Below are 21,617 nucleotides of genomic sequence, written 5' to 3' on the forward strand. Positions count from 1 at the left end.
AAGACAGGCTGAAAAATAAGAAATACAGGAAAAGAGGTTGTGCTTCTTTTAAAGCATATATGCAGGGATTTACCCTGCTACTAGAGAGATCTTTCAAGTGTGAGGAATAAATCTAATTATGTGCTATAAAATAACACTCACAATCCCATTGCTTTGAGGAGACTATTATCACCAGCACTGCTGAGCAGACATAGGCATGGACCAAATCAATGGCCTCTCCCTTCTGGTTTTTTTCATGTTGCTATCTTTTCCTTATAGAACATGACAAACTGTTAGGCATCATTTGTGACCCAGCTCAAAGGCCACCCTTTTCATGAAAACTTCCCTGATTCTTCCAACATTCTCTGACATCTCCTCTTTCAAACGAGGATAGCATGGCATTTCTACCTCCCCTGTATCTTTTTCCATAAGAGATCACTCTGTGTCACCAAAGGGCCTTAATATGGCCACCAACAGGACATAGCACATTGAGTTATAATAATTTTTTTGTCTTTCTTTTCCATTAGATTGAGAGCCGGGGCTATGACATTTGTTTTTTGTATCAGTCACACCTAGCAAAGGGCTTTGTCACATAGCAGGCATTCATTCTTCTTTTTATTCAACAAATATTCATTGATTGCCTACTATGTGCCAAGTGTGGTGGTCCCATGCTGCCAGGAAGGAATGTGTAATAGCCTTTGAGTGTAGAGTCATCACTGGCATCACCCTTGTTTGTGCAGCCTCTTCTGAGTTTGTTAAACCTGGGAGGGAGGACATGTTGTCTTTCTTTTATCCCCAGCAGGGCTTTGCACTAAATGCTATTAGATAAATCTAATATATTTATAAAGCCAAAAGAAATCACAAACTGTCCAATGTAGAGGCTACTGTTTCATAATTTTTGTATGGTTCAGCTTTTTACAAGTTTTCTTTAGTCAGATTTTTGTCAAGAGTTTTGAGGAATTCATGTCTGCTTTCCTCATAATTTTGGTTCAAATCAAAAGTCTCTGATGAAGCTTTTCTTAAAATTTGGTTTCATCAATAATGAACTGCTGCTACTCAATAAAATAAATTTAATAAAGTTTATAAAAGTGGATACAATGAAGTAATGAGGGAAGAAATCAGGACCCTTCTTGGAATTAAGCGTTTCATATTCAAATGGACACTATTAAGAGCTCTTTCCCAAATCTCAAGAGATTTACCCCATTCTTAGTCCTTGTCACATTTGTTGCCCTCACTCACTTTCTGTGCATTTGGATCAGAAACTTGAGTCATTGCAGAATTCTTCTTAAGAAATGCACTTTAAAATTGCCAGTTTGACATAATAAATCAAAAGCCTTCAAACCCCGCTTGCCCTCGGATCTAGCAATTTCATTTTTGGGTATTTATCTTTGAGAAATAATTAAGGCTATCTGCAGAGATTTAGTTCTCAATGTGTTTATCATAGGATTATTTATTATAGCAAATATAGATGGTAACTTATGATATCAAAAACAGGGACTTAATGGAAAAGGAAAGGATAATCCATATGTTGGTATATGATGTAGTCATTAGAAATAATACAGAATTATATACATTGTCACGGATGTATGTTCATGATGTGTTGTGAATCAAAGGAGTTTACAAAATAGTATCCATATGGTAATGTAATAAATATTAAAACATGAAAGAAGTCTATAAAGAGAAGCAATAAAATATAATCCCTAATTATTTCTCAGTGGCAGGATTTTTATTACTTCTGAGTGGCAGGAAGGTAATTTTTATTTTCTCCTTTGTGCATATTTGTGTTTTCTACTTTATATTCAATAGCAGGTGTAATAGAGAATAAATAGTTAATATTTAAAAAATTCAAAATATGTAGAAATTTTAAAATACAGTATTTTTGGAAGAGCTTTTACTATATGCGTCTTATGATAATGAGCAGATCCCTGGTGAGATGGTGGACCCTGAGGCTGAACGCGGGGAAGTGATCAGAGACTTGTGTGCCAGTTAGAGCGATGGGCTAGACGCCCTTTAAGGTCCCTTCCACCACAGAGTCTGTGAGTCCGTCAGAACTGCCTCGTAGGGACAATGGACTCAAGCAGAGGCTGTGTGGCCCCTTAGAGAGAGGGTGAGCTAGATACGCTCTAAGGGCTCCTCTCATTTTATATCATCCCATCTAGAAAATGCAACAGCTCATTCTGGAATACACTCAGATAAATTAGGTGTTTCTAAATATGTTTTGTCACGTTGCTTATAATGTCACATTATAAATTTTTTTAAAAAGGGAACTTTTTTAGGATAAATTTTGCAGAGCTTCACACACCATCATGCACACAATAGACATTCGATAAATGTGTTAATTAACTAACGAAAATAGCAGCGGCAAAGTAGACAGACCTAGAGGGACGCGGGACACAGTCCCACTCACAGACTGGCACTCTCGCCTGTGCTTTTCCTCCCTGCAGAAATCCAGAGGTGGAGCCGGGCACATGCAGAGACAAGGCATTTGGCAGAGGAGGAAGGATGTGGGCCTAGGGGTAGCTGGGTTTCTTCTCTAGCCTGAGCCACTTACATGTAGCTGGGGGTGGCTCTACCTGCTTTACTACGAAGTTGAGCAACTCGAAATTCAATGATTTAGTTCTTGCAAGTCCTCATCAGGATATGACAAATGAGGCATTTTTTCCAGTTAGCTCGGGACAGAGTTTGCCAATGTTTGAGAACAACCCCTTAACCTCTGACTTCCCCAGTAGTCTCATGGGATGCAAGACAGAAAAAGAGCTTTCTTTTCTTCTCTTCCTTTCATGAAATATTCAGGATAAACTGTTGGCAAAAGGGGCAACACATGAGGATTTTGGATTTGAAAAATCAGAATCGAAGTTGGTGTAGGTGTTTTTTCCCTGCTCAGCAAAGCTTTCCTGGGCACATGGCCTGTGGGATGGCATTTGTTTGTAACTCGCTCTCAACATCGCAGATAAATACACTTAGAGTGTAAAATGAAATTTTCCAGTAATGACAAGTAAAGATGGAAACTGGAAATGAAGAACTAAAGCCATCTGGAAAAAGTAGAAACATTTGGATTGGTGGATTGGCACCCACTCGCATCTAGTGAAGACTTGATTTCTTTTGCTTTACCCAGATGGTTCCTTACAAGGAAGCACTGTTTCTGCATGATGGCTCTACCGCATGAGCATGTACTCATACTCACCTGGCTCTGACAGCCAGGTGACTGTGCTGCATGCATCCCGGGCTGTGGTTTATACAAATTCATTGTGAAGCTTACGTGGTGTGCCATGATCCTCACAGGATTTCCTGGGTTGCTCCATGGAGCATACCACATGGAACATGCACTGAGCCATGCTACGTTGCTGGGGAAGGCCTGTGGAGAATAGTTTGTACATGAATCAGTATCTTCTCTGCCAGCTCTGGGAAGCTAGGTTTACACAACCCAAATGGAGCATTCAGAGAACCACACTCACAAAACTAAGTGACTTTAGAGACCCTCCAGCCCAGCCTGCTCATCTTACAGGTTCTCTGGGCCATCCAAAAGTCCAGGTAGGGTAACTTCTGTCTACAGAAGATAGACAATTAACCTTCTACCTTTGCTTGCACCATTTAGATAGAATCAAAAGTCCAGGATGAGTTTGAGATGTTGTTGACAATACGACTGAGGCCTTGGACCACAGCTTACATCTTTAATACGAGAGCAGTATCCTCTACTTGGAGACTAATAGGAGTGCCATTGCCCATCTCTGCTTACTGGGCAGTCTTTCTTCTTCCCTCTCTCCCTCCATCCCTCTTTCCTTCCTGCCCTTCTCTCTCTCTCTCTTTCTCTCTCTCTCTCCTGGTGGGGATATGGGATTGGATTGGAAAATCATAACAAGTGTAAACTGGAAACTCTCTAAGTACAGGGCACTGTATTATGTGCCATCTTATCTACCATGTGCCATCTTAGCTATGCATGTACAGCTGGACCTCATCGAGTATTTCTCATATTCCATTCCATAGGTAGGTCTTCCTAGGAAAATACTGGATTCACTGCAGAGCAGCAGTTATGTCTAAGGTGACAGTGTGGAGTGAAAAGAACTGGATGTTCATGTTTAAGTTTCCACTCTGCCCTGATTCATGGTCTCAGAACAGCAGCCACACTGTTCTTCTGGGGACAGTACAAACTGAGAAACACTTATGCTCTACTTAAACAGTTCTCCACTGAGCCTGTCAGCTTCCAGCACAATGAGGTATCTCTGACTTAATTATTCACTAAGTAAGGAGAGCGGAGAGAGGATTTCCACAGCTAACAGTGTTTTAGGGCTACATCAACTTCTATAAGGAGAATACAATTTTTAGCATCAGTTATAAAATGTCATATTTCTTGTTTGATTTTCTTATTATTTTTAAAAATGCCCTTCAGAGAGTAATAGATAGTTGAAATTAGGTTAAAAAAGCAATTTTCTTTCTACCCTAAAAAAATAATAATTTTAGACATAGTCACATATGGAAATGACTTGCAGACTTAGGACTGCTCTCCACCTGCTAAATGAGAATATTTTAAAGATTTTAATTCAGAGCTATTTGCAAATACTTCACAGGTGTCCTGCCCATTGATTATTTGCATTCACAGCAGAAATTTTTGTTTTTACATATAAATCCTAAGAATCTTTTACCATAAATATATATGAAATATACATCAGACTAGGTTCCCTTATCACATTTATTTTTCTTTTCCTAGAGCAGAAAAGCTCTGTTCTTGTAATTCACATCAATTTAATTTAAAAGCTGGTTCATTTGTAAATGGGATAATCTGTCAGCAGAGGGTTGTATTGAGACGCTGTCTCTGAAGATAGATTTCTCTTCAAAATGCAAAAGGATTTAGATAGGGTAGTCTGAGCTGATCTTTATTTGCTGGAGGTTTTGCTGTTGTTGTTTTTGCTGTCAGGTATTTCCACTCTTTTGTCTTTTAACACAATCTTCTGCCCACCTCCCTTGTTAAAAAATGGCAACAATAAGAACAACGCCATTTACAATTGCATCAAAAAGAATAAAATACCTAGGAATAAATTTAACCAAGGAGGTGAAAGACCTGTACTCTGAAAGCTATAAGACATCAATGAAAGAAATTGAAGATAACAGAAATAAATGGAAAGACATACTGTGCTCATGGATTGGAAGAATTAATGTTGTTAAAATATCCACACTATCCAAAGCAATCTACAGATTCAGTGCAATCCCCATCAAAATATCAATGTCATTTTTTACAGAACTAGAACAAAGAATACTAAAATTTGTATGAAACTTCAAAAGACCCTCAATAGCCAAAGCAATCTTAAGATAGAAGAACAAAGCTGAATCCATCACATTCCCTGATTTCAAACTATACTAATCAATACAGCATGGTACTGGCACAAAAACAGACACATAGATCAATGGAACAGAATAGAGAGCCCAGAAATAAACCCATGCATATATGGTCAATTAATCTATGACAAAGAAGGCAAGAATATATAATGGGGAAAAGATAGTCTCTTCAATAAATGATGTTGGGAAAACTGGACAGCTACATGCAAAAAATGAAACTAGACCACTATCTTACATCATATACAAAAATAAATTCAAAATGGATTAAAGACTTGAATGTAAGACCTGAAACCATGAAACTCCCAGAAGAAAACATAGTCAGCTCTTTGACATCAGTCTTAGCAATAATTTTTGATCAATTTTCTGAGGCAAGGACAACAAAAGCAAAAATAAACAAATGGGACTACATCAAACTAAAAAGCTTTTGCACAGCTAAGGAAACCATGAACAAAATGAAAAGACAACCTACTGAATGGGAGAAGACATTTGCAAATCATACATTCGATAAGGGGTTAATGTCCAAAATATATACGGAACTTACACAACTTAATATCAAAAAAACAAACAACTTGATTAAAAAATGGGCAGAGGACTTAAAAAGACATTTTTCTAAAAAAGATATACAGATGGCCAACAGGCATGTGAAAAGATGCTCAACATCACTAACCATCAGGGAAATGCAAATCAAAACCACAATGAGATATCACCTCACACCTGCCAGAATGGGTATTATCAAAAAGTAACCAGTGTTAGTGAGGATGTGGAGAAAAGGGAACTCTCTTGCACTGTTGGTGGGAACGTAAATTGGTGCAGCCAGTATGGAAAACAGTATGGAGATTGCTCAAAAAGTTAAAAATAGAACTACCATATGATCCAGCAGTTCCACTCCTGGGTGTTTATCTGAACAAAATGAAAACACTAATTCGAAGAGATATTGCACCCCCACATTCATTGCAGCATTATTTACAATAACCAAGATATAGAATCAACCTAAGTGTCCATCGGTAGCTGAGTGGATAAAGAAGATGTGGTGTATACATACAATGGAATATTACTCGACTGTAAAAAAAGAGAATGAAATCTTGTCATTTGTGACAACATGGATGGACCTAGAGGGTATTATGCTAAGTGAAATAAGTCAGACAGAGAAAGACAAATACTGCATGACTTCACTGATATGTGTAACTTAAAAAACAAAACAAACGAAAAAACAAAATAAAACAGAAACAGACTCATAGATACAGGAAACAAATTGGCGGTTACCAGAGCAGGGAGAGGTTTAGGGGCGGGCAAAATAGGTGAGGGGATTAAGAAGTACAAATTTCCAGGTACAAAATTAATAAGTCGTGGGCTGTAATGTACAGCACAGGGAATATAGTCAATAACATTGTAATAACTTTGGTGACAGATGGTAACTAGACTTACCATGGTGATCATTTCATAATACACATAAATATCAAATCACTATTATGTATACCTAAAACTAATAGGATGTTGTATGTCAATTATACTTCAATTAAAAAAAAAGATCAACTTAGCAGGCTTATTCCTCATCTTGTGTTCAATGATTGTAGTGAACTTTGGATCAACCTGTGTTTTGACCAATTTAGGAGTGATACAGAACATATTTTCCCTATGGCTTTCTGATTTTGACAGCAAGGCTTGCCTTGCCCAACAACAAGGTCCGGCTCCCAAAGTCTGAAGTAAACCTGATGTAAATTTGCCGAGCTTAGCAGATCAATTGGGGACACCAGGTGTCATGGAAGAGGCACAACTCTAAAAAACATAAATTTTGATCTCTATGTTTAGAATGAGTAACTTCATAAAGACTAAGTATTGCCTTTTCTATTTTTTTTTCCTATAAAACTTTACATAAACCTCTCCAACTGAAAAGGTGATATCATTTTCTTAGACCCTCTCTGGCCTTTCCTCGTCTATCTGCATCATCTTTAGGATAAAAACTTCTCTATGATTTTCTAAATCTTTTAGAACTAGTAGAGACACTTAGTAATCTTGGACCACAGGAAGGCGGCTGACAACCCTCCCACTTTGTGCCTGGGTTTTCCTTTCTAGACAGTTCACAATCGTTTGACTGTAGTAAGGAGTGGCCAATTTGTTCTGAAGATTAGTAATAGATTCTTAGACAGAGATTTAGTTTGATGTTACCTTTCAATTTCATTTATATCCTCATTTACAGACCATTTCCTAACTCATACACCTGGCCCTATAAGCTTACTGGGAGTTCATTGATGCAAAGATGGGACAGAGCTGCCAAAGAGTTTGGAGACCATGTAGTTTAGTTTGTGATCTCTACATTTGAGGAAACAGGGCCCAGAGAGATTAAGTTTGACTTCCACAAGGTCTCACAGCAAGGTAGTGAGATAACCAAAGCCAGAACTTCTCCATGCAGCTCGTGGTCTTTCACCACTAAATGCAGTTGTTGACGGCTAATTTTTACACCTTGCCTTCTCCAAGATTTTCTCTTCTGTGTCTGTGCTAACATCTCACTTTCTCTTTCTTCCAGTTTGCTTTCTAGCATATGAGAATTACACCCCATGGATCTCTTTGATCCTTTTCTCAAACCTCTTGGCCCAAAGCTATTCTAGTGTGGAGCCAGGGTTGGGCCAGGAATTCATAAATAAACAGGTCACTGGCTACCAGTACACCCTTCATCTTTCTTTTCCTATAATATACCTCTCCTCTCCCAATTAAAGCACTCAGCCTAAGCTAGTGTGCTCCTTGTTATAAAAATTTATAAGGACATTGTAGAGATTCCCCAGACCAACCCCATCAAGTCTCAAGTTAGAGCATGGCCCAGAACATGACCGCAATGTGTGTGTATGTAGAGGAAGTCACAGCAAGGCTCTGCGGAGATTGATACAAATGGAGCACATTATAAGACATTAACCATTTAACAACATCTATTCAGTTATAGGATCGACAAATTACCAGGAAACTCTTTATTTAGAAAACGAATACCTATCCATCACCCAACCTCCATTTATTCACCTGTCTACCCACTGGTCTGTCTAATCTTCCTGCTTCTAGAAAAGATTCGAGCAGCAAGCCCTAAAGGAAACGTTGGGCAGATCTGTTATAACTGGAATAGTCTAACCAATGAGATTATCAAACAAAAAAGCAAAACACAAAAATATTAATCTGATTATAATCATTTTATAAAAGGTAATAGTATATAAACAACATATTGTCAAATATTGACATTTTTTGCATATGACCTTCTTTTTAAACATTAAGGTAATCTTTACCATTTTCTTTTAATTTCTCTCTCTTGTTATTTTTTAATGTCAAAAGGGAATGGTAGAGATTACCCTAATATTCAAAAAAATATATATATATAATATCAGAGAGAGAATTATGGCTTTTTTTCAAGTTTTTGGAAATTACTCTATCATACAAACCAGAAAGCCTCATTTGACTCTATTTTCATATTGACCAAGTATAAAATCATAAATAATTTTTTCCTACTCAGAGGGCAGCTTAAAGGCAAAAAAGAATTATCTTTCTATAAGTTAGCCATGACAACTGATGGTGAGGAAGAAAATATGAATCATTCGCAAATTCACATGTCAAACAGTAGACATATAACAGGGAGCACCGTGGCCTGTGCCAACAAAGGGTATTAGAACCGTTCCTTGGATTGTAACAAAAGCAGCCAGTCAATCTTTCCCCAAATTCAGAAACCAAATTGCAAGCCCTTACCTTGGAGGGCCTGTAAGCTATGAGTCTGTACGATAATGCAGAGCTGCAGGACCAGCTGTGGAGCACTTTCCAGAAAGGTGGCTAGCAAATGCAGCATACTCACATCTGCATACTCATACACCATTTTCCAGTAAAACCTCCATCTGTCATTCTCCCCACTCTGTCGACTTCGAATACCTAAGTATATTGTGTGGAAATATCTAGAAAGAAAACATGGAGAACAAGAAAGAGGTAAGTGATAATTTATAATTCAAACAGCAGGGTTGTTTTTCTTTTCTGCAAGCTACCATGCAAGCACACACAAGAAACAATTACTGTAGCGGCTTATAATTTAAGGCCCAAAATTAACCATTTAAGAGTACTCTTTTTTGGGGGGGGGTGGGGGGCAGGGGGGAGATCAGCCCTGTGCTAACATCTGCCAATCTTTCTCTGTTTTTTCTGAGGAAGACTGGCCCTGGGCTAACATCCGTGCCCATCTTCCTCCACTTTATATGGGATGCCGCCACAGCGTGGCCTGACAAGCGTGTGTCGGTGTGCGCCCGGGATCCGAACCGGAGAACCCCAGGCCGCCGCAGTGGAGCGCGCACTTAACCGCCTGCCCCACAGGGCCAGCCCCCATTTAGGAGTACTCTTATTCTTAAATGTTCACTTCGAGAAGTCACTGCAATTTTTGTCCTCACTAAAGGCATTCCATCGAATTGCAATACAAAGAGTGAGGTGAGATGTGTTAGAACCTCAGGTAAAGTAGAAGGGATTTGCTGCTTTGAAAATCTACACGTACTCTCTCTCATGTGCTCAATGGTATTCAGAGACAGATTTCTCCTAGGGCACGATGCGAGTCTGAAGTACTAGAGTGCATGTGCTGTAAACCCTCCAGATGTCTTCTTAAAGACTTATTATTGAAAATTTTAAACATTTATGAAAGGAGAACACAATATGGTATTAAATCCACTATAGTGTTCACCCAGATTAAGTAATTATTACTTAATTATAATTAAGTATATTGTCAATCTTTTCTCATTTATACTTCCACCTACTCCCTGCCACCAGATTATTTTGAATCAAATTTCAGACACTATATTATTTCATCTGTAAATATTTTATTAAAAATAATTTACAAACATAAATCCATTATTAGACTTACAAATAAGGATAATTTCTTAATATTTTATCAAATAGTAATGATATTTTCCTGGTTATCCTAAATTTTTTACAGTTTGTTTGAAATACAATCCAAACAAGCCCACACATGATGATTATTGGATATGCATCTTACGCCTCTTTACACCGTGGATTCCCCTTCTATTTCTTTGTTCTCCTGCATATTTTCCATTGCCTTGATTTTGATGATCGTCTTCGTGTAGTGTGGTTGACATCTCTGTCCTTTGTGGTCTCTTCAATTAGGTAGTTAGTGTTAGAATTTTGATCAGATTCAAGTTTGACCATTTTGAGTAGGTGATGTTCAGAACTTTCTTAAGGAGGCACTAATGCTCTTTTTTATGATGACATCATCCACTGAGGATCACTTCCTAGATCCACTCATTCATTAGGGGTTGCAAAACGGTGATATTCTGAATCTACCACCCTTCTTTCTTTATTGGCTAGAATACTTCTCCAGCCTTTAAGGTCAATGTCTCTACAGTATGTTTGGTTTTCTTAAGCTTATTCTCTAGTAGATCCCTTAAGAAAGGTGCATAGGGACAATATTCTCTGAGTTCTTGCATATTTTTAACAGTATTTGGTTATCAATCTTGCCTTGGGTGGGGAGAAGTTTCCTTTTACTGTGCAGACTCTAAAGTCTCACAATTTTTAAAAAATTATTTTATTGAGGTCACATTAGTTTATAACATTGTATAAATTTCAGGTATACATTATTTTATTTTTTAAAATTATTTAAGTCTCACAATTTTAATCAGAATTGGTGCTGATTTCTAGAGTCTGTGAAAGAACTGCACCTACACAATGCAAAGATTCTCAGATACCAAGAGGGAAGAATCATAGGGCTACAGCAATGAAAAGCAAAAGCAGAAAAGCCTGGGCAAACTTGTCACTGGAGGGTCAGGTTGGGTGGCTGTAAAATCCATATTCCATGGAAGATCCAAGATCTGCAATTTATTTATTTGAGCATATTAAATCTGTTACTTCATTGCTTACTAGCATCAAGTATTGTCACAGAAAAGTCTGATAAAAATCTGATATTCTTTCTCTTGAAAGCTACTAGATCTTTTTGCTTGGACATCCAAAGAATATTTTGTTTCTTTTTAAAGATGCGTAGTTTTATTAGAATGTATCTTGATATTGGCTGTTTGGCATCTCAGGAATGTTTCTCAGGATTGTGGTGTGCCTCTTCGTTATGTAGTTTCAAGTTTCAACATGTAGTTTCAAGTCTTCTTGAATTATAGTATTTAGTATTTTTTTCTAATCCATTGCTTTGGATTTCTTCTTTGAGGACTCCTATTTACTTATGTTATGTCTTCTTTGTCTTTTATGTCTATCGCCTTCTCTGAATCCTTTTAATTTCAAATTGCTTTTTGATTTAAAATTTTTCCTCCTTTCCATCTTCTATTCATCTTATAACTATGGTTTTTGAATAGTGTCACACTCCTTCTAATTGAGTTTTCATTTCTGAGCTAATTTTTTAAAAAATTAGAATTGCATATTGAGTCATGTCATCTTTCTTGTCAAATCTTAGTTTTTTCTACTCATTTTTTTCTGATTTTTTTCTAATTCTGATTTATATTGTTCTCTCATAGCTTTTATAATTCTCTTAATTTCTTTTAGCTCATTTTGAAATATTTTCTTATGGTTTTTATCTGTTTTCTACATGTGTTTTTCTGGTATGATTTCATTATCTGTAGGAACGTCATTATTTCCTTACAATAATTTTGATATTTTTCTTGTTGCTAAGCTTTAAAAATTAATTTAGTTTTTGTGTACTTTTAGGAGGGGTAAGTGGGCCAGGATAGCTTTACTGGTTTCACAGCTCCAGTGCACATTCCTCTGTTGTTCTCATGAAGTGATAAAAATAATGTCGCCTCTTAACTTTCTGAGATCAGCTGCCTCTACTCTCTTTCCCCTCCCCTTTAGTTTGGACCTTCTCTTTCATTTCTGGTGGTAGTCCCTGTCCTGCTCGATTTGGAACCCATTCCCAGCAGATTCTCCTCAATGCGGAGCCTTGTCTTGGAAGGGTCTTCAGTTTGTTAATAATGAGACTGCTCCAACGGCATCAGACCTTATTGCTTTATGGTCCCCTTGGACTCACCATTGCACTAGATCGTTGAGAATACAATTCTAGACTCCCTTGCTCCTCTGAGATTGGCCCTCTGCACTTTCCAGTGAGTGCCTGTGGGGGATTTGGAGGTTCTCATATTCTCAGCGCCTTCCTCCTGCCTCTTCCTGCATAGTTGCTGATATCACATGGCTCTTATAAGCTGTCACTAATCTGTCTCTAGGTAATTATGGGGGTATCTCAGCACTAAGTTTTATTGCAGGTATGATCACAATTCTTCCATTTTGCTCTGCCTGTTTTAATGGGATAATTTTGGTAGATTCAATAACTATGCTGCAACTGACAGTATATTTACAGAACAGTAGCATTTTAAAATACAAAACAGATTTAATATTCCCTTGGGACTTTGACAGCTCTCTATCAATTATAAGATGACATTTGCTATAGCACTGTTTATGGGGACATTCATGAGCAGATTTCTGTGATCCCTCACCACTCCACAGGTGCAGCTTGTGGTTAGCCCAGTGCAAACTGCTGGTGTTTCCTTTCTTATACTTCCACAACTTTTCACAAGCTCATTCTTGTGAAGAGGTGTTGACAGGATTGGTTCCTTCTGAAGGTTGTGAAGAACAGTCTATTACATGCCCCTCTCCTAGCCTCTGGTGGTTTGCTGGCAATCTTTGGCATTTCTTCAATTGTGGATGCATCACCCAACCTCTGCTTTCACCTTCACATGATGTTCTCCACGCGTGCATGTCTGTGTCCAAATATCTCCTTCTTATAAACATACAGTCATATGGGATTAGGACCCACCCTAGTGATCTCATCTTAACTTGATCATCCGCAAAGACCCTATTCTGTTTCCTAATAAGTTCACATTCACAGGTGCAGGGCATTAGGACTTCAACATCTTTTAAAAGGGGGACACAAATTTGACCAGTAATTCTCTTCTATCCATGTTTGATCTTGTTCATCTTATGACTTCTCCTCCCCGGTTTGGTGATTTCCAAATCTGCCTCTCCCACTCCAACCCTCACCTGAGATCCAAACTGTCTGTCTGTATGCTTTCCAGATTTCCCACAGGCATATCAAAACAAACATATTCAAAATGGCTTATTAGCTTTCCTTCCAAATTTGTCCCATCTCTTATACTGGTAATCCACACTGCCATCCATTCAGTCACCCCAGCTAGAAGCTGGGGGGCATGTGAGGCTCCCACCTCTCCCTTCCCCTTATATGTGATAAGAGACTATGTTTTGGAACTTTTATCTCCTTAAAATATTTTTTCCCTCTCTTTTCTAAAGTCTGAATCTCTAGGTTTCTTATTTGGTTCTGTAACCTACAATAGTTCGACCTTAGGCTTAACAGCTCTCTTCCTTAGCATTTCCATCACTAAAGGGGGAAGATAACAGTACCAGTCCCATAGGTTGATCTGGGAATTAAATGAAATAAAAGTGAAGGACTGAGCACAGAGCCTGGTAAATAGTAGGCATTCAATAAATGTTAGTTCTTACTATTAATCAACTTTGAACTCTCTAATGGACCCTTTCCATTGCTTCTAGATGTATAAATTGAATTCAATATCTCCCATATTAAAAACCTCAGTGATTCCCCACTGCCTAGAAGATAAACAAGAAACTCAAAAAAATGCAGATACAAATTTTTAAGGCTTTTAGTTTACCCTTTCTAACTTAACCTTTGGCCTCTATCCCAGGTCCTATGCCCTTTGTCCTCATCATATTAAAACATTTGCTGCTCCTTGGCTATGAAGTCACACCTCAATACCTTTGTCCCTGTGGTTCTCTTGCCTGAATGCCTCTCCATACCCTTTATCACCCTGGAATTTCTATTATTTTATAAGACTAAAGTATCACCTCCCCCTCACCCTCTTTTCCCACTCAGGCAGAACTGGCCATGCCATTGTGTGTGCCCAAACTATCTTTATTTAGACTTTGACCAGGGAAAAATAACATCATTGTTGTATTTATTCATTTGTGAGTTCATCTCACATCCCAGAATATAAACTTTTGGGGAGAAAAGAATGTCGTTTGTCCTTGTACCCCAACGTCTAGCTCAGTTTCTGACGATTAATAGGTACTCAATTCATGTCATTTTATTCATTCAATGAGTATGTATTGAGCACACACAATATTTGCAATTTTATATTTTTTTCTGAGAGATGGGAAGTCACTGGAGAGTTTGGAGCAGAAGAGTGATAAATTTGGCTTGCATTTTAACAAAGTTGGTTATTGTGTGGAAAATAGACGCCAGTGTGGCAAGAGGGGAAGTAGGGACGTCAGTAATAAGACTATTGCAATAAATATGGGTGAGAGGAGATGATGGCTTTGATTAAGCTGCAGTGGTATTGGTGGTGACAAGGAGTCAGATTTGGATATATCATGAAGAGAGCACTGATAGCCTTTGCATGTTGAGTAAACAAATTTATGAATTAATGCTCACCTTCCTTGCGAATATCACAGAAGTTTTAAATCCAGGACCCCTGTGGCATTAACAAAGACGATAGAGTTTCTACAGATGCCTCCTTGAGCTATTTTATTTCTAGTTTTCCCCTGGGGAGGAGATTATGCATACCCTTAGCCCTGCGCCATAGGTTAAAAAGCTACAAACAGTTCTCCCAGTTCTGTGGCCCACAGCCACTTGAACTCTTCTGCTGCAATGAAACATTTGTTTTTGTAGCACCTGGAGCTCACATTGTCTGGCTTCCTGGAGTTTCACATAATAAGACAAAATTAAGTCTTCCAATAATGTACATACAAAGTGCAAACCTATAAATCAAGGATGGTAAGAAAAGCTATTTCCAGGTCCAGGATGGGGAGGTTTTTTTTTTTTAATTACAGTAAAATACACATAAAAAATTTACCATCTTACTCATTTTAAGTGTACAGTTCAGTGTCAAGTACATTCACATTGTTGTGCAACCATTAGCAGCATCCATCTCCAGAACTCTTTTCATCTTGCAAAACTGACACTCTGTATCCATTAAACAACAACTCTCCATTCCTCTCTCCCCCAGCCCCTGGCAGCGTCGTTATATTTTCTGTCTCTACGACTTTGATCTCATGTAAGTGGAATCACACAGTATTTGTCTTTTAGTGACTGGCTTTTTTTACTGAGCATACTGTCCTCAAGTTTCACCCATATTGTAGCATGGGTTGAATTTCATTCCAGATAGGAAGTTTTAAAATGACTGAATCTTTGTTTAGGAGGAAACTGCCCATCCAGACCCAGAGGACATGACCACTGGATGCCCCTAGAAGGACTCAATATGAGTGCTCTTAGAGCAAAGCATGGAGGCAACGGGATTAATTCCTAGACTTCTATACAACATAGCAACTCCTTGATGAGTTCAGCTTATAAAAATTGAAATGGGAAAATATTCACCAATAAGGCTCCATCTACTAGCTTGAAAGCCTAGCCACTAGGAGGCAAGGGGCAGGGGCAGTGTGTGTGGAGTGCCAGGGTGGTATCCTGGTCATATTTTTGCTCTTTTAGAATAATAGGCATAGAATGTGCACAAACAAGTCCCTAAAAATTAGCTAAAAAGACATATAGCATAGTGTTATTTATAACATAAAAAATGATTGAACTCCAAATGTCCAACAATAGGGTAGTAGACAAATTACAGTGCATTCATTCCTTGTACATTGTTAAGGCAAAACACAGTTTAAAACAGCATATGAAAAGTATCCCACTGATAATTTAAAAAATATATATATGTGTGTGTGTATGTATGTGTATGTGTGTACAGAATAAAGATTAGAAACTTAAACAACAAAATATTAACGTGGTGATCTCTGAATGAGATTATAGATTATTGATTTATTATTTTTGAAATTCATAAACAATGCTATGATAAACTTTCATATAGCTAAAGTTTAAATGCATAAATAGCTTTAATATTTTAAAGGTTTTGGTACATACTGTAAAATTGCTCTCCAGAAAGGCTGTACCAATGGACACTATATGTGTCCCTATTTTCTTAAACCCTTATGCATTATCATTAAAAGAAAAATCTTGTTAATTTTATGGGTGAACTATAACATATGTTTCAATCAGTGACTCTCTTATTACTATTGAGGCTTAACATTTGTAAATATGTATTGGCCACTTGTTTTTATTATTTTGTGATTTGCCCATAGGTCATTTTCAACTTTAATATATTAATTTTTAAGGCCCGGATTCTCAAATTTGGCTACTTATATGGACCACAGTAACCAAATCATTGACAAATTCCCACCTTGTATCTTATCTATAATATTATAGCCTAGAGTCATGGAGTGCTGTGGCTGGAGGGATTGATAAGTGGTCTGAGGTTACATGGCTGAAAAATGGCAGCTGGACCAAGATCCCAGCCACTCTGATGTCAAGTTTCACAGTCTTTCATTATATCCATCTAGCTCTAATTATTCTGGAATTCACCATATGTAAAAAACAACAGCATTCACTATATTTCTTCTGTCTTCTGCATGTTTTTTTTTTTTTTGCTGACAGACAATATGTTTAGAAGTTAAGAATTTTAGTTCTGGAGACAGAATAGAACTACAGTCTTGGCTCTGGCAGTTTTAAGACTCTGAGGAATTACTTATATTTCCTAAGCCTTAGGTTTCCTTTCTGCAAAAAACGAAAAAAAAAGATGAAATAATTAAAAATAAGATTAAATGAGGTACATAAATTACCTACTAAGCAGTCAATAAATGTTAGATGTCATCAGTATGAAGTTGTTTTAATTTTTCAGGAGTAACATGGGGAGTAGCAATGGTACCCTAAACTTTGGATTTTCTTTTCCGCTGCCTGGGACCCAAGTCATCTTGAGACTCAAGGATATGTGAGGGTCACCTTATCTCAGAGAACTCAAAGTCTGTGGACATTATCTATCTATCTATCTATTTCTGTCTATCTATCTATCTATCTATCTATCTATCTATCTATCTATCTATCTGTCATCTATCCATCCACTCACCCAACCATCTATCCATATATTTCTGTTGGTCTTTACAAAAAGAAACCAAAGTAAAGCAATAAAATTACCCTCTTCTTGAAGAAAATTAGGATCCTGACAAACAATCACCAATGTGATAATATTAAATGTTACATGTTAATATTCCAAATGTGTTTGGAGAAGTCTGGGAATGAGAACCAGCTTGGCCACCCTAGAAGCAGAGCCATTTCTGATTGGGTGTGAGAGGTGCTGTCTTTGAATGGCCATCACCTTTTATTCCAACAAACTTGTATTTGTTCTCTAACACCACAAAAAAGAAGCCAAATTATCCCATGGAGAGACAAAGACAAGACGGTATACCACAAAAAAAGTAAAGCCACATAAGCCTTTGATCTAATTAACATTCTGCTTTCTTGTTCCTTGGGTTATACGATATGCTGTTCCTTATGGATATTGATAAGTTCTCAAAATCCTGTCCTTGAGTACAGGCCAGCTCTGAGAAGGAGAAAGTTTCTGACAGTGGTCCTACCACAGCACCTATCCTTTGCTTCTGGTTCATTCGCTGAGGGCCACATGGAACAAATTCAATCCATCTTTTCTACACAACCTTTCAAGTATTAGAAGACAATTCGGAGTCCCCAGAGATTTCCATTTCTCCCCCTTCCTGCTGAAAGTTCCAGCATCCTCAGCCATCCTTCCCAGGACATTCCAAGCCCCCCGACCACACTGGTCCCTCTCCGAACATGCTTCAATTTCTCCTTCACAGGACTTGGAATTTTAATTACTTCTAAAAAAAATATAGATTTACATTATATTTTCCCTCACTGTGAAGTGAAGGCTTTCCTCTGCTATAATTGTCATGGCCTAAGTTTATCATAGGTCAACATTCTCTTGCTGCTTTGCCACAGTTTTAACTTATTTATGTAAAATTAGTTTGTATATTTTCCTTTGTGTTCCATTTCATCCATTCATTCAATGAATAACATTTGAAAATTTGATTCTGGAACAGAAATAAAAGATTTTATTTTCCCATTATTGTATTACAGCACAGGCCAATGACAGTGAGGAAGGTAAAGGGTCTTATCAGAACTGCTGCTGCTGCACATTTAATGCCTATAAATCACTGAATATCAGGGTTGCCTTCTTTTTTTGTTTAATTCCCCCCCCCACGCCCAAAGCCCCAGTAGATAGTTGTATGTCATAGCTGCACATCCTTCTAGTTGCTGTATGTGGGATGCGGCCTCAGCATGGCCAGAGAAGCAGTGAGTCGGTGCACACCCGGGAACCGAACCCGGGCCACCAGCAGCGGAGCGAGCGCACTTAACCGCTAAGCCACGGGGCCTGCCCCCAGGGTTGCCTTCTTGATTAAAGAAAGTTGACAAGAAAGTTGAAGTCCTTAGAATAATTTTATCTACCTACTTAAGAATTCTAAACTTACACAATATGTGTGTGTATGTGTATGTGAACGTATGCACATACACACGTTGTATATAAATATGTAACATGAATGGGCAAAAGATTTCAGAATTTTCAAAATTCAGAACATGCAAAAAGTTTCAGAAATTTTGGGTCAAGGGAACTACATAGGCAAAGGCACAAAGCTGGGAAAAAAATGCCCTGTATTCTGATATGTGTCTGCATAAGTAGTTCCCGTGGCCTGAAATGTATTTTGTACCTTCATGTTACCTTTTCTTAGAATGGCCTTCTCTCTTTTCTGCATTAAGGAAACTTATATTTGTGGTTTAAAACTCTGCTACTATATCTCACCTCAGAAGACCTTCCTTGATGACCCCCAACCAAGAGTCATTCCCTGCACCCGACTTTGTGCATACCTCCAATAGTGTACTTATCTCACTACGTTGGAATTATTTGCTTATATGTTGGCTTCCACTCCAGGCCCTCCAAGGCTGGAGTGTGTCCATTCATCATTGAAGCTACACCATTTAGCACTATTTTTTGTACACGTAGAGATTCACCAAATGTGTGTTGCATTGACTTGAGGGAAAAAAATCTCAAATTGTATTTCTTTATAATTAGTTATTTTCATGAGACTGATAAATAACCTACATCATATCAATTTTTGCTTCCAGTTGGAAGCACGTAACAATTTGCGATATTTAACTAACACTAGCACTACTACAAATATTAATGTCAGGAGAGTTTTCTACTTTCTCTAAATCAGCAGTGATGGACATTAGGAGTCTTACGTCCATAACTTAGTCATGAGGAAATGCCATCTTGGGCTCTTCCCAAGTTGGTGCTCTGAAAACTGGTGAGAATAAAGAGACTTTGCAATCACAATTGGCTTTCTTCCATCTTGTCAATATGTAAATAGTTTACCACATTTTGGCCATATTATTTTTTAATTGATTCTTTATTCACTGTCAGAAGAGAAGGTTGAAATAGAAGAGAGGCAATGAGTGTGAGAATAAACGTGTACTATGTGTCACACATGTTCTCATTTATTCCTCACAACATGGAAAGAAAAATTTGCCCCAGGTGAGTGGAGGATGAAAACACAAATGTGTATTTCAACGTCACACTCTTTCCCCTCTGCCGCTGCTACCTCCCATGTGGGCTGTGTTGACACCTGCCTTCCAGTTGTAAAGCAAGCCCCTGAGAGAAGTCCGCAGGTCTTCAGCTTTTATTCAACATTTGACCAGCCTCATGCAATTCCACAATGTGCTTCCACAGAGCAGGTGGCAAGAGGTCTGATTTCAGGGAGATCTGGTTTCATAATAATTTACTTCTCAGGATTAGAAATTTTTTCCATGTTGACAAAGAGCCCCAAACCTCTCTCTACTAACTGTAATATCACCTGTTCTAGAGACAAACCATCAATGCAAAAACAAAGGAAGACTGGTAATATTTGTCACCCAATTCTAACAAATGAGGAAAGATGTTGGATTGTTCAAAGAAGCTAGACTAACCTTTCACTATGTTTTTTGTCTAGTAAATTGCATAAGGAATCGAGAAATAAATATAGAGGAATAGATCCATTTTGTATGGAAATTTAGAATGACATGAGAGGGCTTGTGTCCCAGTGAAAAGTACTTGTATTCCTGAAACAGAAGCAAAATTGTTAAGTTTGCTCTTCCGTGGATGTGTTTTTGGTTTGTTTTTTTAATAGCTACCAGGCCAAGGGCCTTGGAGTTACTTTCTATGTTAAGCACTCTTAGGCTTTAGTTGAGTTTCAAAAAGGGAAGAGGTTTTAAAAGTGAGATATCTTCTGTAAAGAATTACTCCCTTTTGGTGAGGACTGACGATGGGCTAGCCGCCAGGCGTCAGGTCTGCAACTGTACTCCGGGAGACAGAGGCCCCCTGACCAGGGACGGCAGTGTAAGGTCACTTGGAATCATAATAGAGACGGAAGAAACTTGAGAGGCACTGAATTCCACCCTTGGTTATAGACAGATACGATGGCAATGTTAGCCTCTGTTGTATACCATCCCATCACGGACCCTCGTTGTGACTGCCTTTGCACATTCACTCACCTGATCTGACAAATGCTTCCACTATGCTCTGTCCAACCCACCAGTGAAGTCTAGGAACTTAGAATGTTTGTCAGAGATGCAGAGTTGGGTGCCCCAGTCACAGAGAAGAGGACAGCTTGGTCCATATGACACCACAAGTTAGCTTTTGAATGGTTCTTGGCAGCAATCTACTGGGTAGACAGAGCCAAGAAGTTCATGGTTGTGAGCGACCCTCCTAGTCTAATCCAGATCCTTCACACTGCACTATAACCACGTGTCTAGTCTGATACCAGGGGAGGAGAGGACGGCTGATGGCCTGTCCCTAGAAAATGATGCTTTGTAGACTTGAAGGCAAAGGCCAAGCAGTCTTATCTTCTTGGCATCTGTGTTATTATCATCTCACTGGAAAGTCTTTTCTCCCCTCCCATTCTTATAGCCACTGAGCTTCCGAGTCAAGTTTCCCTATTAAAGGTGGAGATAACTGTACCTCCCCTCCAGGCTGCTGTAGGGATCAAATGAGAGGATGTGTCTTGCACATGTGCCTGGCTCATGATAGGAAAGTTGCTGCTCACCAAGGTTATTTATGTTCTGGGTTCTTGTATAATGCTCATCTTTTTTACCCTAATAACTGAAGGTAGTTTCACCTTCCGTTCTTCTCATTTTCTTTAGGCATTTTATTCTAGGGAGTGTTTCCATCATGCTGCATTTGGCCTTCGCCTGATCTTGCAGAGGGGCAGATGAAGAAGATTACAAGTCTTCTAAGAAATAAGACTATTTCTAGACTTCCTGAGCATCAAAGGAATCCAGATTGGGGTCCAGGTGGGGAGTGGGGGGACTCAAGAATGTTTTTCTCCTTAGGATTCTGCTTTGCTGTGTTGATGAAAGAAAAATCTCTCTGAAGAGGGCATAGGTGACCAAGGAAGTT

At 38.3% G+C, this 21,617-nt stretch overlaps 1 protein-coding gene across 1 annotated transcript in view; it reads right to left on the reverse strand.

Moving 5' to 3' along the window:
- The window catches only part of XKR4 (XK related 4), a 397,062-nt gene that overhangs the window by 135,015 nt on the left and 240,430 nt on the right, over positions 1–21,617 (reverse strand). Inside the window, exon 2 of the mRNA XM_087420559.1 lies at positions 9,031–9,230. Coding sequence (XP_087276685.1) covers positions 9,031–9,230 — 200 coding nt within the window. The remainder of the gene's footprint in view (positions 1–9,030; positions 9,231–21,617) is intronic.

The sequence above is a fragment of the Ceratotherium simum genome, chromosome 31 (assembly GCF_057802395.1).
Source record: "Ceratotherium simum simum isolate JZ-2026a chromosome 31, ASM5780239v1, whole genome shotgun sequence".
Classification (NCBI taxonomy): domain Eukaryota; kingdom Metazoa; phylum Chordata; class Mammalia; order Perissodactyla; family Rhinocerotidae; genus Ceratotherium; species Ceratotherium simum.